General features: G+C 38.4%; 1 protein-coding gene across 3 annotated transcripts in view; it reads left to right on the forward strand.

Annotated features, from left to right (window-relative positions):
* Positions 1 to 16,562, forward strand: part of Lrp11 (LDL receptor related protein 11) — a 46,467-nt gene that overhangs the window by 15,884 nt on the left and 14,021 nt on the right. For 2 of the 3 annotated variants that reach the window (XM_078018917.1, XM_021723904.3), the window contains exons 4-5: positions 3,471 to 3,596; positions 5,027 to 5,239. In XM_078018917.1, coding sequence (XP_077875043.1) covers positions 3,471 to 3,596; positions 5,027 to 5,239 — 339 coding nt within the window. The other variant, XM_078018918.1, reaches the window with a different exon arrangement.

Raw genomic sequence — 16,562 nt, forward strand, 5'->3', positions numbered from 1 at the left:
GGAAAGGAAAAAGAGAGTCTGGCTGGGGAGTACCGTTAAAACAACTTAATATATGCAAAATACAAAGGTCAGTTAAAAAGCATTACTTAAAAATTTTCATGCACACTTTACACCACAGTATAGATGCACTAACAATACGATTTAAAATATATTTGATGGTTCTCATGTTCTGTTGAACAATATAGTACTCATTTACTTCATTCATCTATGCTTCTTTTTGAAACATCTGCATTTCTAAGATTAGTTCATCAAGTTCAAATATATATATATATATATGCATACACATATATATAAAATGTAATATATGTGTGTGTATATATGTATACACACACACACACATATATATATTACATTACATTACATTGAAATTTTTCAGTGCTGAAGATACAGTGGTATTGCAGAGGGAAGTCCTGCACAACTCACTTCTGGAGAAGTGCTGAGATACTGTACATTTGAGGATCCTGCCATTCAGTCAGCAGACATTAGTGTCTCCAATGTGCAGGAACTGTACTAAGCACTGGGAACAGAGCACTACACTCAGGTGATGTGGCCACCCTCCTCCTGAAGCATCTAGTTTCACAAAACTTGGCCTTCACTAGCCATAGGTCTAGCAAACTGCAGCAAGTCTCTGATGTGCTTAAATGCAGTCTTCAACACTCAGGATCTGGATGGTCATTGAGCCAGCAGTTTGAAGAATAAGGGTACAAGAACTGGAATAAGATTGTGATTTACTTCTATGTTGTGGATGTGGTTTTGTATTAAAAGCGTTAAGTGTACATATTGGAAATGAAGTTTTATAGACAGCTAGAGATATTAGAATCCTAAGGATTTGGTTATCTTGATAATTTTCATAAGCAGCATTAAAATTTTGATTGGCATGTGAGCCTTGTCCAGCCAAGTTTAAGCTTACTGTGAGGAAGGAGGACTAGCTGTACACGGACAGGCCAGACATCAGACACTGCCTACACTGGACCATAAGGTCAGAGGGGATAGTGAGTCCATCCAGTACAGTCCAGATTTGATCAAACTGTTGATTTATTGGGCCATAAAGGAGACCCTGCCAGCTATGGAGGACATTGTTGAGTACCTTGGAGGCTGGGCATGCAGAAGACCCCTAGGAGCTCAGCACCAGGATGTTCATAACTCTCCAGTACAGGCCCAAGGCCAGGGGGGCTCACCTGGGCGGGGACTGAGGCAGGTTCTGATTCTGGGAGGAGAGTGCGCTTGGGAAGAAGATGCACATAGTGTGTCATTTGCATAGAAATCAGAAGAGGATTGCTTCTGCACATCCTGGGTGCCTACAAGGGAAGAAGGGCCTGGGCTGATTTATTTACTCAGGCCAGCTTTCCAGGTAAATGACCAGTTGTAAATTTCTGGTCCTTCTCCAAGATGATACTAAAATATATTTGAAGTGACAGAGAGTGATGTGAATCATTTACAGAAAGGCCACTTTGGTATAGGTCTTGTGTATGTAACTTTATTTAGGAAATTTTAAAATATCATTGTAGTGCTACTACTACCTGCAATCACTTACTGGTTATATTAAAAGAACATGCAATGAATTAAAGTTGAGGGAACATCTGGTTTAAATAGTGAAAAGCAGAGGCAGTGGTGTTTCTGTTTTCTTTATTATATGTATTAATATTGGGATTAATGTCCCCATTGTTATGGTAACTAAGAATGGCACTACTAGCATTAAAAACAGACAAGCATATACCCCTAATTATATGATAGTAACCAGGTTCAATTTTGAATACATCAGTATTTTTAATACCTTTTTCTTTTCTTTTTTTTTTTTATTTATTTTAGTTCTCGGCGGACACAACATCTTTGTTGGTATGTGGTGCTGAGGATCGAACCCTGGCCGCACGCATGCCAGGCGAGCATGCTACCGCTTGAGCCACATCCCCAGCCCTTTTAATACCTTTTTCATGTCTGGGTAGAAAAATCTTTCTATTCAAATAGCAAGCCAGAAAGCACTTCCAATATGATCTAGATCAGTGGTCTCCAGATTGGACCCTTCAGAGATGTTCAGAACATTTTAAGGGTAGGAAAGATTCTGAAACTCTGTGTGCATATTATTTATAAATAAATCTTAGATGTGTGTTCAATAATATATTACTGATCATGATATATGATCAAAAAAGTTTGGAGATTGCTAATCTAGAAATAGACAAAAATTTTAAATATGGATCTAATTCTAAAACTACCTCCAAGTAAGTAAAACCTTTAGATAGCTAGGATTTTCATATCATGAATTAAAGAAACATGATAAGTAACTGCATCCTACTTGGTCAGAGTTCCCCTTTGCTTTTTGTCCTGATGCTCCCAGGGGCTGGAGGTGACACTCTTTGGCAGGCCCAAGTTTCTGTGATAGCTGCAGGCTCTTGGCTTCCTCTGCCTCCTGCAGAGCTCCTATCACCATTTCTTTTCTTTTCCTTTTTTCCCTCCTATTCCAAGATGTCTGTAAGTTGCCTTGCTCCCAGATAAACTCCATTTCCACCTCTTAGTTTAACTGCTTTTCAATAAAATATGTGTCTAAGATTTAACTTGGGGATGTGAACTCTGCTCAGTGGCAAATTAAATGATATTCCATCCTTGGTGGAATATCATTTAATTTGCCACTCTCCCTGTTCCTGAGAGAATTATCTATTCCATTATTTCTTTCCTATGAAATTGTGGAATACCTTATGACCTAATTCTAGGTGGATACCTTTCACCTGTATTATTAGTGCCAGACAGTCACCTGATTCTTGTGTAAGTAGGTCTAGTAAAGTTGGCTTAATCCAGGGTGAAGAGAAATGCCTCTCATGAAAATATTTGTAGCCTTGTAGTTGTAATATAGATTAAATACTCCTAAGAACTCCAAAGCAGAGAAAAATGTCGTAATTGTGAAAATAAATTTATAAAACCAGTAGCTAAAGATTCTGTTGTTCTCTATAGCACCAAGAACATTATGTTGTCAATAAATGGGATTCAACAGTAGAAATATAATATCAGTAAGAAGCATTACTTAAGAAACAAGAGTGTAAGACTCAGCATTTTTAAAAAAAAGGGCAGCTATCAAAACAGCCAAGTGCTGGAACACTGTTGGTGACTGTTGGTCCTATAGAGGAAGAGAATTCAGTGATGGGTGAACAATGAATGCAGAGTGGGACAGCTGAGGGAGGATGGCTGGGTGGCCCAAGGAGCCAAAGCTGCTGCTCCTCAGCTTCCGCCTTCTCGGCCACATTGTCTTGCAGAACAGCCCTCAGGCGGAGAGCCATGGGGACTCCTGGGAATTCACTCAGGGGGTCAAGAGACCCTCTAGCCTTTCCAGAACCCATGGCCTGTGCTCTGTTAGGTTTTCCTCATTGTCCACTCTCTTAACCTGAATGCATTTCCCCTTTCACTGGCATCTGTTCATCGGGACACGGTGGAAGTCTCAACTTTTCCTGCACCCCTGTGACTTGAGACTTGTTTACAAACAGGGTGCTTGAATGTTTGCTCACGCTACCACTTCTTCTGTGACAATGGCTGCTGCATTGATATCTCCCTGGCGTGTGATGGCAAGCCGCAATGTCCTGATGGGTCTGACGAGGCTTTCTGTCAAAACTGTGAGTCCACCAGGTTGCCTGGCCAGGCAAGGGGCTGAAGGGATGGAATAGGGCTGTCTGTGTTCTCAGGATAAATGGAACGCAGTGTTCCTCCTCCTGCCTGGTGTGCCATGTAACTATGTGAAGAAGCTTTGCCGTAAGTGGGAATTCACAGAGTCTCTAGTCTGAGTTGCAAATGCCAAGTTTTTGGTATTGCGTATGTTTTTTAAAATTTTCCAAAGATTTTTCCATCCTAAAAATACAGCATAACATATGACTTAAAAAAAAAAACTGAAGTGAATTAACATTTTTGTGTTGATCATTTTTAAAGAACATTCGTGATGCACTAGAGTATGTCTGAGTCTTACAGTGTCACATGCATGCAAAAAAAAAAGAGCTGTAAAAAGTTTGATTCATTAGATCCCAAGTTTTTCACTGTGAAAAAATTGATACAGATGCATTAAAATAGGTTGGAAATAATAATAATAACAATAAGTACTATTATACTGGTTAATATTCATTAGCATTATAATTGTTATAATATGATTATATATATTACATACTGTATTTAAGATTTTTTTTCCCTTTTTTTGGTACTGGGGTTGAACCTAGGAGTGCTTAACCACTAATCCACATCCCCAGCCCTTTTTATTTTTATTTTTTATTTTGTTTAGGGCCCTGCTGAGTTTTTGAGGCTGGCCTTGAACTTGAAATCCTGCCTCAGTCTTCCGAGCTGCTGGGATTATAGACATACACTACAAAACGTGGCCCTATATTTAAGGTTTTATAGGTGTCCTACATCTGGAATAATGGAACAACATGGGTTAAGGAAGTACTGGTTTGAGGAAGAAGAGAGTCACAAAGAATAAAGTTTAAGTTTTGTCTGTGTCCATTTCTTATGTTTTTGATTTTTTTATTTTTTTATATATGATAGCAGAATGTGTTACAATTCTTATTACATATATAGAGCATAATTTTTCATATCTCTGGTTGTATACTTATTGATTTTTTAATAATATTTGGAAAGCTAAATTACTGGAAGAAGAGAAAGCCAAATTACCCATTGAAAGCTAAAAAGAAGTTTTTGTGGTGGTTTTTACATGTTAGATGCGTGGATTATTAGTCCCAAATATCCATGATTTTAAATCACCTGAAAAGGTAGTGGTTTTTAAAGTTCAGAAAAGAAGCTGGGCTTGGTGGTGCATACCTGTAATCTAAGCAGCTCAGGAGGCTGAGGCAGGAAGATCAAAAGTTCAAAGCCGGTCTCAGAACCTTACTGAGGCCCTGAGCAACTCAACAAGACCCTGTCTGTAAATAAAATATATTTTTTTAAGTTGGAGTGGGAGCTGCTAGCATGTGACTTAGTGATTAAGCAACCCTGGGTTCAATCCCTGGTACTAAAAACAAAAGTTCAGAAATCTAGAAACTAACTGAGTTCTTATATACTTCAGTGGGCCTTGACCACAAGATGGTGAGCCACACGCCAGCTAGTCCTGCCCAGCCAGACACAACAGGCCTGAGTGAACATGCAAGGGAGCACTCATTGTTGGAAAAGTCCCAGAAAGTCACTGCCCCCAACCTGCTGGTCACCTCATCAGTCTCAGAGAAGAGAATTCACTCCACCTCCTGGGGACCAGAGAGCCAAATCATTCCTCTGATGCCAGGTAAGGACACCTGGTGAGTTCTCTGTGAAAAGTCTTGTTTTATATATATGTTTATTTATTTATAGATGAACACAATGTCTTTATTTTATTTTATTTTTTTTTTATGTGGTGCTGAGGATCAAACCCAGTGCCTCACATGTGTGAGGCAGGTGCTGTACCACTAAGCCTCAACCTCAGCCCCAAAAGTCTTGTTTTTTACAGTTAAATGTGGTTCAAAATTAAGTTATGTTTAAAGAATATTAAGGAAGTATCTCAAAAGAAAGAAAAGAATTAAAATGAAGAATTTGGCCAAAAAAAATAAATAAACAAAAAAGACTTGACATTTGTACTGATTTGTAATAAGGAACACCTACTAAATATAGTTGTCCCTTCATACCCATAAGGGATTTGTTCCAGGACCCCTGAAGTATCAAACTCCATTGATGCTCAAGTCTCTTAAATAAAATGACATTCTATTTGAATATAACCTACAAAAATCCTCTTGTATACTTTAAATTATTTTCTAGATTACTTATAATACCTCTATACTATAAGTGTAAATAGTTGTTACACTAGACTGTTTGCAGACTAATGACAAGAGGAAAGGTCTGCATATGTTCAATACAGATACAATGTTTTATGCATTCTGGGGATTAAACCCAGGGCCTCCTGCAACTTACTAAACACTTGCTTTACCACCAAGTTGCACCTCCAGCAACTTGGTGGTAAAGCAAGTATTGTTTTTTAGTATTTTTTAATCCAAGGATCCAAGGTTGGTTGAATCTGTGGATACAGAACCCACAGACATATAAGGTTGACTATACATTCATATACAAACATACATTTTTTAACTTTTTTATTTATTTATATGTGGTGCTGAGGATTGAACCCATGGCCTTGCACATGCAAGGCGAGCACTCTACTGCTGAGCCGTAACCCCAGCTCCACATACATACATTTATCTGTGAATAAGAATTAGAAGGCTTCAACACTTAGGTTAAAGAAATTAATACCCTAAGTGTTAAACTTTAGGTTATTTTGAAATAAAGCAGCATAACCCCTTCCTAATTTTGTAAATCCTCTACAGCCCAAGCTAGGGAACATAAATAAAACATGTCATCTTGCAATGGTCGCACATACTAGAAATTCAGTGTATGCCTCCAATTTAACTAAATCTATTAGGATTTTGTTTTGTATTTTAATAAGGCAAATGAGATTTTAAAATACATTCATATGCTGAGCCTCATGGCACACACATATAATCCCAGCTACTCAGGAGGCTGAGGAAGGAGGATCACAAATCTAAGGCCAGCCTGGGTTACTTAGCAAGACCCTGTCTCAAAACAAAAGAAAAAATTTAAAAAGTGTTGAGGGTGTAGTTCAGTGGTGGAGCATTTGCTTATCATGCATGAGGCTCTGGAGTCAATCCCTAGTACTGAAAAAAAATTTGTTTTAAACAAATAAATGAAGTACGATTAACATGTTTCAGGATTCCATCACTTTAAATTTATTTTGTACAACTTTATATTTACATGATTATGTGACATACAAGACAGAAATACAGATTATACTTTTTTTTTTTAGAGAGAGAAAGAGAGAGAATTTTAATATTTATTTTTTTAATTTTCGGCGGACACAACATCTTTGTTTGTATGTGGTGCAAGGATCAAACCCGGGCCGCACACATGCCAGGCAAGCGCACTACTGCTTGAGCCACATCCCCAGCCCCAGATTATACTTTTATATGCTTTTGTAAATGTCTTTTTCAGTACTTAAACTGAATATTCATTTTATTGAAATAATCTCACTATTTTAATAACTTTTATTATTTAAAAAATGTGTTCATTTGTACAAGACTTGAAAGATGCAAAATAACTTAAAATACCACCTTTTATTTAAAAAATGCCTTTTAAAATATTTTGGTATATTTCCTTCCAAACTTTTTTGTATACTTTGTACATTTTGAGTGCCTCTATACAAGTATGTCTGCAAAACACTGAATTCTATGATGGGCTTTCTTGTTTGTTGGCTTGTTTTATTGGTGCTTTATAATTATGTATTATACGTAATAGTGGGGTTCATTTTGACATATTTATACATGCACATAATGTAATTTGGTCCATGTCATTCCCCACACCTCCCCTTTCTATCCACTGTGAGGGGCTTTCTCTCTGACAGTTTTGGTTAACACACTTTGGACATAGGCTCCTGGTCCATGTGCCATTGGTACTAACTGTACTGGACAGAGCAGTCACTACTTATGAGCCTCAGTATGTATTTGCAGGGTTTCTCTGAACAAACCTGTGTGGAGAAGAGAGCCACCACCTAAGAAATAGTCTCAACGAAGACCAGGTTTCTTGGCAGAAGTGGGGATGGGAAGGAGAGTTTGGAGAGAACCATGTTCTCAGGCAAGGAGAGAGAACTCGTGTTTTGTTACTTGGGAGAGAAGACCGTGAGCATGAATGAATGAGCCAAAGGTAGAGTGGAGACCAAAGCCCAGGGTTTCTTAAGTAGGTCTGGGCTTGGCTCTGCCTTTAGAACCCTGAGTAAGTTGCTTCCAGTCTCTGGCCCCCTGTTTCCTCGTCTGTTGATGAGGGATCTCAGCCAGACACCCTCTAATGTCCTGCCGGGCACTGAGTCTTTCAGGATGAATTAAAAGCCTGATGCTCACACTTTGCTCCATCAGCCTATGCTAGATATCAATCACAGAACTGTCCCCAAGGAGTGGACTCAGCTTCAAAATTCTTTTGAAAATCATGCCCTATATTGCTGCCAGCAGTTCATGGGACTTGGCACACAATTGGAAATGTTTTGTAATCTCTGTGTCCATTTTTATTATTATTTTTTTTTAGTTGTAGATGGACAAATACCTTTATTTTGTTTATTTATTTTTATGTGGTACCGAGGATCAAACACAGGGCCCCACATGTGCTAGGCAAGTGCTCTACTGCCGAGCCACAATCTCAGCCCCTCTCTGTGTCCTTTTTGATAATGAATTTGGTCTTAACTATAAAGATGGAAAAAGTGTTGTGTTATATATATGCAGAGATTACATGTCCAGTCACTCTTTATAACATTTTGGAACTTTTTCCTAATTATTGATGCAACACAGATTTGCTCCAGAAAAATTGGAAAATATAGAAAAATATAAAGAGGAAAATTAAAATCATCTAGCAAAACTTACTATTAATTTTTGTTGTATTTTCTTCAGGTTACTTTTATTTATATACATAAACACATGTATTTATGTATGGATTCACACACTTATTCATTTTTAACAAAGTTGGGATAATATTTTATAGAACTTGTATTTTTCTCACTTATGAGCATTGTCACATTATTAAATGGTCATCAAAAACAAGATTTTTGAAAGGCCATAGATGAATGAAGTGAGAAGAAAAGAACAGATTTTTGAAACTGTAAGAAGGAGCCTTCCCAGATTGGTTTCTGACTAGATAGCAGTTTTCTCCATCCTCCCCCTCTGCTGTCCCTAAGACATCAAAACTGGTGTCCCTAACCTCCAATCCATATGAGTTAAAGACCCAGCATATTAGAAACAAGTTGTGACATATGCCTGGTTTTAAAAGGATCATTAGCTAATATAATAAATATGGACAAGTTATCTGCTGTCTCCTTCCCCTAGGGCATGTGGTAAGGCAAAGTAAGACATGGCTCATAGAAAGCATGTCAACAAGACACTAAGATTCATACTAATAATGTAGTAAAGGAAATGAGGAAATGGAATTTTCATTTATCAGTCATTGTAAATGGTGAAAATTATAATAATTAAGTTTCTAAAGGTGAAGGGAAACGAGTCTCATACACTTCCAGTGGGAATTATGGTCTTCTATGGGGGACCCACTTATTCCACTCTTGGAGACTTATCCCAAGCGTGTTACCAGGGAAGAGCTGAAAGCACATACAAATGTTTGGTTACACTAGTGAATGCACACTCAGGACATTCTGATCTCTGGCAGGGAGGAACACAGAGCTCCACTATGGCCCCTCTTTGCTTAGTACCTAATGGCACACTGGGGGGATTGTTGTTAGATGTGGTTGCAGCTATGAAGCCTGTTCTCTGTGTGGTCCAAGTCATTCATTAACTAGGCTGTCCTCTTGTGTCTGATCAAGCAAGAGGAAAGAAATCGGGTTTCCAGTCCTGCAAAATGATGAAAGAATAGTGTCGTATCTGCATTCACATGGGATCTGGTATCTGCATTCACATGGGATCTGGTTTTGGGCAACTTGAGAACACATGTCTAGCCCTGCAGGTCAGCCGATTCTTTAAAGAGCTGGATTGAAGCTTGGACTAGGAGAATGCACGCTTCTGTAGGAGGTGTGGAGTTCTTCGTGCATTTTCATGGGTTCCATTGCTAAATATGCCAAAGCTTTATTGTTTAGCATATTTCTGGAGGTAACTAAAATGAGTGACTTCAATCTTTGTGTTATTGTGGAAGGTATTTTATTTTTTGGTCAAGGTAAGAGGACAGAACATATTGTATTTGATAGTGTGTTGACTTCAATTTTAACCTTAAAAAATCTAGACACAGGCCACTGTCCATACTCCCACCCCAGATGCTCTAAGTGTTGGGGTGGGCTTGGCCCCAGGCACAGGTGGCTGGGGGTTGAATCCAGGGCCTCATGCATGCTAAGCAAGCACTCTATCACTGAGTTACCCCTGGCCCTCAGTATTTTTTTAAAGGGTTTTTCCACATGCTCTAGATTTTTCATGTTTCATCCTTTTATGGAGTTTGACAATCTCTTTTTATATGGAGGAACTATTTGGAAACTAAAAGATCACGGTTCTAGAAAGGTAGTGTGAATTTGGTGAAGTATGTGATAGCACAGTTATAAAGCTTGCTCACTACCAACATGGTGCCAGACATCAACCACATTCTCAAATGGTTGGAAGAACCGATGTAAGAAAATTTACTTATTATGAGCAAGGATATTCAAGTGGTTCTTTCCATGAAATTATGTGAGGGAGTACGTCCTCTTTCACTGACTTACTTTTGTTTGAAAAATGTCACTTAACCGGCTATAATCTGCATATGCCTTCAAACATACCCTATTATTCTGAGGCACTTAGTGGTTTTGAAAAGGGCACCCTCGACCTTCTACAGGATTTCAGTCTGAAAATTTGGGGTACTGTAATGGGGTTACATATTTTTAATTTTTAAAAATTTTTTTATTTGTTTTAATTAGTTACACATGACAGTACAATGATCTTGACATACCATTCATTTGAATCAGATGGGATATAATTTCTCATTTTTCTGAGTGTACAGGTTACAGAATCACATTGGTCATGCAGTCACGTATATACCCACAGCAATAATAATGTCTATTTTATTCTGTTGTCCTTCCATTCCCCACTTCCCCTTCCCTCCCCTCCCATCACTTCTCTCTACCCAATCTAATGTGACCCACTTCTTTTTTTTTTCCCCTCACTTCATCATACCTGTATTCTATATAATGAAGGGGGTCTCCTTCTCTCTCCCATGAAATTCCCATTCTCCCTTCCTTTCCCTCCACCTCTCTTCCCTATCTGGAGGTAATTTTCTTCTCATGCTCTTCCTCCCTACCCTATTTTGAGTCACCTCCCTTGTATCAGAGAAGACATTCGGTATTTGTTTTTTGGGGGATTGGCTAACTTCACTTAGCATAATCTGCTCTAATGCTATCCATTTCCCTGCAAATGCCATGATCTTGTTATTCTTTAGTGCTGAGTAATATTCCATTGTGAATAAATGCCACATTTTTTTATCCATTCATCCATTGAAGGGCATCTAGGTTGGCTCCACAGTTTAGCTACTGTGAATTGTGCTGCTATAACCATTGATGTGGCTGTGTCCCTGTAGTATGCCGTTTTTAGGTCTTTTGAGTATAGTCCGAGAAGAGGAATAGCTGGGTCAAATGGTGGTTCCATTCCTAGCTTTCCAAAGAATCTCCACAATGCTTTCCAAATTGGCTGCACCAATTTGCAGTCCCACCAGCAATGTATGAGTGTACCTTTTTCTCCCACATCCTCGTCAGCACTTGTTGTTGTTTGACTTCATAATGGCTGCCATTCTTACTGGAGTGAGATGGTATCTTGCATTTCTCTGATTACTAGCAATGGTGAGCATTTTTTCGTGTATTTGTTGATTAATTGTATATCCTCTTCTGAGAAGTGTCTGTTCAGGTCCTTGGCCCATTTGTTGATTGGGTTATTTGTTTTTTTGTTGTTTAGCTTTTTGAGTTCTTTGTATATCCTAGAGATTAGAGCTTATCTGATGTGTGAGGAGTAAAAATTTGTTCCCAGGATGTAGGCTCCCTATTCACTTCACATATTATTTCTCTTGCTGAGAAAAAAACTTTTTAGTTTGAATTCGTCCCATTTGTTGATTCTTGGTTTTAATTCTTGTGCTATTGCCATCTTATTAAGGAACTTGGGGCCTAACCTCACATGATTGAGATTAGGGCCTACTTTTTTGTCTGTTAGACGCAGAGTCTCTGGTTTAATTCCTAGATCCTTGATCCATTTTGAGTTAACTTTTGTGCATGGTGAGAGAAAGGGATTCAATTTCTTTTTGTTGCATATGGATTTCCAGTTTTCCCAGCACCATTTGTTGAATATGCTATCCTTTTTCCATTGCATCCTTTTAGCACTTTTGTCTAATATAATATAATTGTAATTTTGTGGGTTAGTCTCTGTGTCCTCTATTCTGTGCCATTGGTCTACCAGCCTGTTTTGGTGCCAGTACCATACTGTTTTTGTTACTATTGCTCTGTAGTATAGTTTAAGATCTGGTATAGCTATACCACCTACTTTTCCTACTTAGAATTACTTTAGCTATTCTGGGTCTCTTATTTTTCCAGATGAATTTCACAATTGCTTTTTCTATTTCTGTGAGGGATGCCATTAGGATTTTGACCAGAATCGCGTTGAATCTGTAGAGTGCTTTTGGTAATATGGCCATTTTAATAATATTAATTCCGCCTATTCATGAGCAAAAGTTTATCTTTTGATCTTCTAAGGTCTTCTTCTATTTCTCTCTTTAGGGTTCTGTAGTTTTCGTTGTATAGTTCTTTCACCTCTTTTGTTAAATTGATTCCCAAGTATTTTATTTTTTTTTGAGGATATTGTGAATGGGGTAGTTTTCCTCATTTCCATTTCAGAGGATTTGTCACTGATATACAGGAATGCCTTTGATTTATGGGTGTTGATTTTATATCCTGCTATTTTTCTGAATTCATTTACTAGTTATAGAAGTTTCTTGGTAGAACTTTTTGGATCTGCCAGGTATAGGATCACATCATCAGCAAATAGTGCTAGTTTAAGTTCTTCTTTTCCTATATATTTATGCCTTTAATTTCTTTCGTCTGTGTAATTGCTCTGGCTAGTGTTTCAAGAACTATGTTGAATAGAAGTGGTGAGAGAGGGCATCCTTGTCTTGTTCCATATTTTTTTATTTTTTTAAAACCTATAGATGTTTTATACAGTCAATTTGTAACCTATGACCCACATGTGGGTAAGTCCCAAAGAACCACTTACTTTTTACACAAAATGACATGGTTCTTTTACCTAGAAATTAGTTGAAGAACTGCCTGCATTCTAATAGGATTAAAACATTGCCCTGTAGGCATATATAAATATATTCATAAAAGTGATATTTTTATTATCCTGCCTTTACCAATGGAGAAAAGATGATAATAACATGAATAAACTTGGAATTATTTTTTTAACTAATTTTAGATGAATTGTAGAGGTCCTTTCAAAGCTTACTGGTAACTCAGTGTGAAAATAAGCAAAGAGAATGTCAATGAGGAGTAGTCCGGTTATGATGAGGCCTACATAACATTTCTAGTAAGAGCAGACACACAGACCCCGAGTTCCTGGCTGGCAGTGACTGAAGGGTTCCTGAAGAGAGCTCCCTCTGACTTTGCAGACATGCACTGAACAGCAAGAGAGGAGAATGCTGCTGTCTTGGCTGGTTGGGCTGGTTTAGCAGGTGATCAGAGGAAGCTGCAGAGCCTTCTGGAAGGAAGGCCCATATGGTAGCCACTTTCTCAGCCGGTGTTTCCAGCTTCCTCCAGAACATGCCCTCATGTTCTATGGAGACTGAAAATGAAGTTAAAGCAACTCCCATCCAGCTGCCAACTCCTTAGTGAACGTGCAGCTGTGCATGTTAGGCATAATACAATAGGTCATCCAGAAAAGAGAAGAAAAACTTTCCTAAGACAGTAACTCTTCTAGAAGGATCATCACAAACAGAATCATTTTCAAAGTAAGATGTCCCAACCGGCAGGACATCAACGAGGGCATCGAACCTAGGCGGGGAGGAATGAAGGGACAAGAGACACGAGGGATGACAGCAAGACAGGAGTTCTGATCAAGCTGCAAATTTTTATTGTTCACACAGAGGTATTTATATGCTGGGGATAGGGAAGCTCTCCTATTGGCAGTTGGTGGGCGAAGGTTGTGAAACTGCCAGAGGCGAGATAATCCGCAAGATGGCCGCAGGCTGTTTCTTATAAAGGTCAGGCTATTCTTAGAAGAAGAACTTCCTTCTAGCCCCTGACAGTAAGAGAAGTAGTTGTTTGGGTCTGATTCCCCTCACTGCTTAGAGCCTGAGCTCAGATGTGTGGGAGTGAGGCATTCCTTGTGGTGTTCTACATGGGAAGCCTAGGAACAGTGAATCACAGGTCTGGAAAATTACAGTGAATTTCTTCATGACGTGTAAAAACAGAAATGTACATTTCAAATACTAAGAAGGCAGGGCAAAGCCCCTGGGTAGTTCTAGCATACATGGCAGGTATGCCTCCTGAAGTCCCCTGAGCCTCTCCTCTCCCCAGGGAAGGAGTGCATTTAAGAAAATACTCTTTTATTTTGACAACTGAAAATTCAAGGTGAACAACTTGAACAGTTGTTTTTAACATCCCCTACTTCAGGGTTAGGTCCCCTTTCCAAGTACAGATGAACCATATCTCTACTGCATCCTCAATAGAACACCATCCCAGGCCTTCCTAAGGTAATGTTTAACTCTGTGATTGTGCCTGGATGTGAATAAATAAACATGGTATCATATGTAATTTCTTGGAGTGGAAAGCTTGTATTTGGTCCCTGTGACTTTGAGAACAGTGTGCATAGGGTCACAGGAAAGATGCTTTAGAGCAGTTCTAGGTTCAAATGTCAGCATCACCAATTATTGCCTATCAGGTAATTAATTCTCTGAACTGTATTTCCTCACTGGTGAGGGAAAAATAATATCTTCTCATACTGGAGCTATAATATTTGCATGAGATATGTAGATGATTTTTATCTCTCAGTAAATGCTTGCACCATATGAATTTTTGCTAGAACATTCAAGTTTAGTAGTATTCATTAGGAGACCAGGTCAAGAGACCTGTGCAAGTCTATAAGATGGTTATTTCAAATAAAAATAGTAGAATGGTGGTCCCTGTACTGAGTTCTTTTCAGAATTCAGATGAACAAGCTCACTTCTTTATTGGGAGGAGGCAGGGGAAAGAAAATATAAGTGCAGTTATCCTATTTTCCTGTTGGGTCAAAAAGAATCTTGTCGGGCTGGGGATATAGCTCAATTGGTAGAGTGCTTGCCTCGCATGCACAGGGCCCTGGATTCAATCACCACACACACACACACACACACACACACACACACACACACACAAAAGCTTGTCAATCTTCTGGAGATAAAAAAGTGGGGTTAAGGGCTTAGTAAATTTGGGCATTTTATGTGTAGTCCTGGATCATTATTTTTTTTAAATGAAGACATGAATTCCTAACCATGTGATCTTTAGACTTCCTAATTTATCATTGGGAAGAGAGATAAAGAATACATTGAGGGCTGGGGTTGTGGTTTAGCAGTAGAGCTTTTGCCTAGTATGTGCACGGCCCTGGGTTCGATCCTTAGCACCACATAAAAATAAAGATACTGTATTCAACTACAATTAAAATATAATATTTTTTTAAAAAGAATACATAGAGGTCTCTGCAACAAACTTGGCAGTAAGGCATGGAGAGGAAGAAAGGATTGGAAAAGTGCTACTCAGTAGATTTTAATTTGATTTCCAAACTGTTGTCAGGGCTGCTAGTTTTATGTGCACAGTTACTGAGCAGAGCAAGTTTTTTTTGTATGTCAGTGATTTTTATCTCCACAACATAAATAGTATGTTTCATTTGGAGATTCATAAGCAAATGACATTTGGAAAAATTAGGCACAACCAACTCTAAAACACAGCAAAGTTTTCTATATTTTTGCCAAGCAAAAGTTCACTACAGGTGAGAGTAAGAATAAAATAACCGAAACAAGGCTTATATTGAATCTGCAAGACATTATTGAAGGTACTCAGATTTCACTATATATACCAACATCACGAGATTTGCATCTTCAAATTAGTAATGAAATATGTACTCAGTAACACATCCTGAAAAAAGTTTCAAAATATTTAGTGATCAAAAAAATCGTGTTCTGGTCTGTTTGCTAGCAGAAAAAAGTAATAAAATAAGCTACAAGGTCATCATTATTTCTTTAAATTAAATAGTGCTCTTCTATCCCAACTGCTATTTACAATATTTATAGAATAGCTTATTAGCCTAGAAACATACAATAAGAGCTCACTGAACTCCCTTGCTTGGGATCAAGCATAAATAAGAAATTTTCTGTATCTGCAGAAATTCTTGATGACCAATGCCCTGGCTGAGTTCTGCAAATCTGGGTTTGATTTAAATATATTTTAATTAAAATAGTAATAGTGTTCATGCATTGACTATCACTCTGCACTCCTTTGGTCTTTATAACAAACCTATGCTATGTAGAACACATTGTCCCCATTTTATAGATGAGGCACAGAGAAGTTAAAAACTTTAGGCAAGGGCTAGGGTTGTGGCTTAGTGGTATAGCACTTGCCTAGCATGGGTACGGCCCTGGGTTTGATTCTCAGCACCATATATAAACAAAATAAAAGTCCACTGACAATTAAAATACACACACACACACACACACACACACACACACACACACACATACTTTAAGCAAGGTCACACAGTAAATGGTGAAGCTAGGATGTACCTGAGCACAATGGTGGTTGTGCAACAAGCCTCATTGTGTGTTCAAAGACCATCTGTCTTAGTTGCAGAGATAGGAAACAGCTACAGCTCCCCTAAGACCCTGACCATGAGGGCCTTAGAAGTTCAGAAAGGAGAGGTATACAAGCACTGGAGTGGACAGTCTGTAGGTCAGATCCATTATGGCTTTCACAGGCCACAGGCACCTTTGCCTCATGGGCCCCTCCTCCATAAAAACACAACCAAAAAACTTAAATGTATATTTTATGACTA

Source organism: Ictidomys tridecemlineatus, chromosome 8, assembly GCF_052094955.1.
Source record: "Ictidomys tridecemlineatus isolate mIctTri1 chromosome 8, mIctTri1.hap1, whole genome shotgun sequence".
NCBI lineage: Eukaryota > Metazoa > Chordata > Mammalia > Rodentia > Sciuridae > Ictidomys > Ictidomys tridecemlineatus.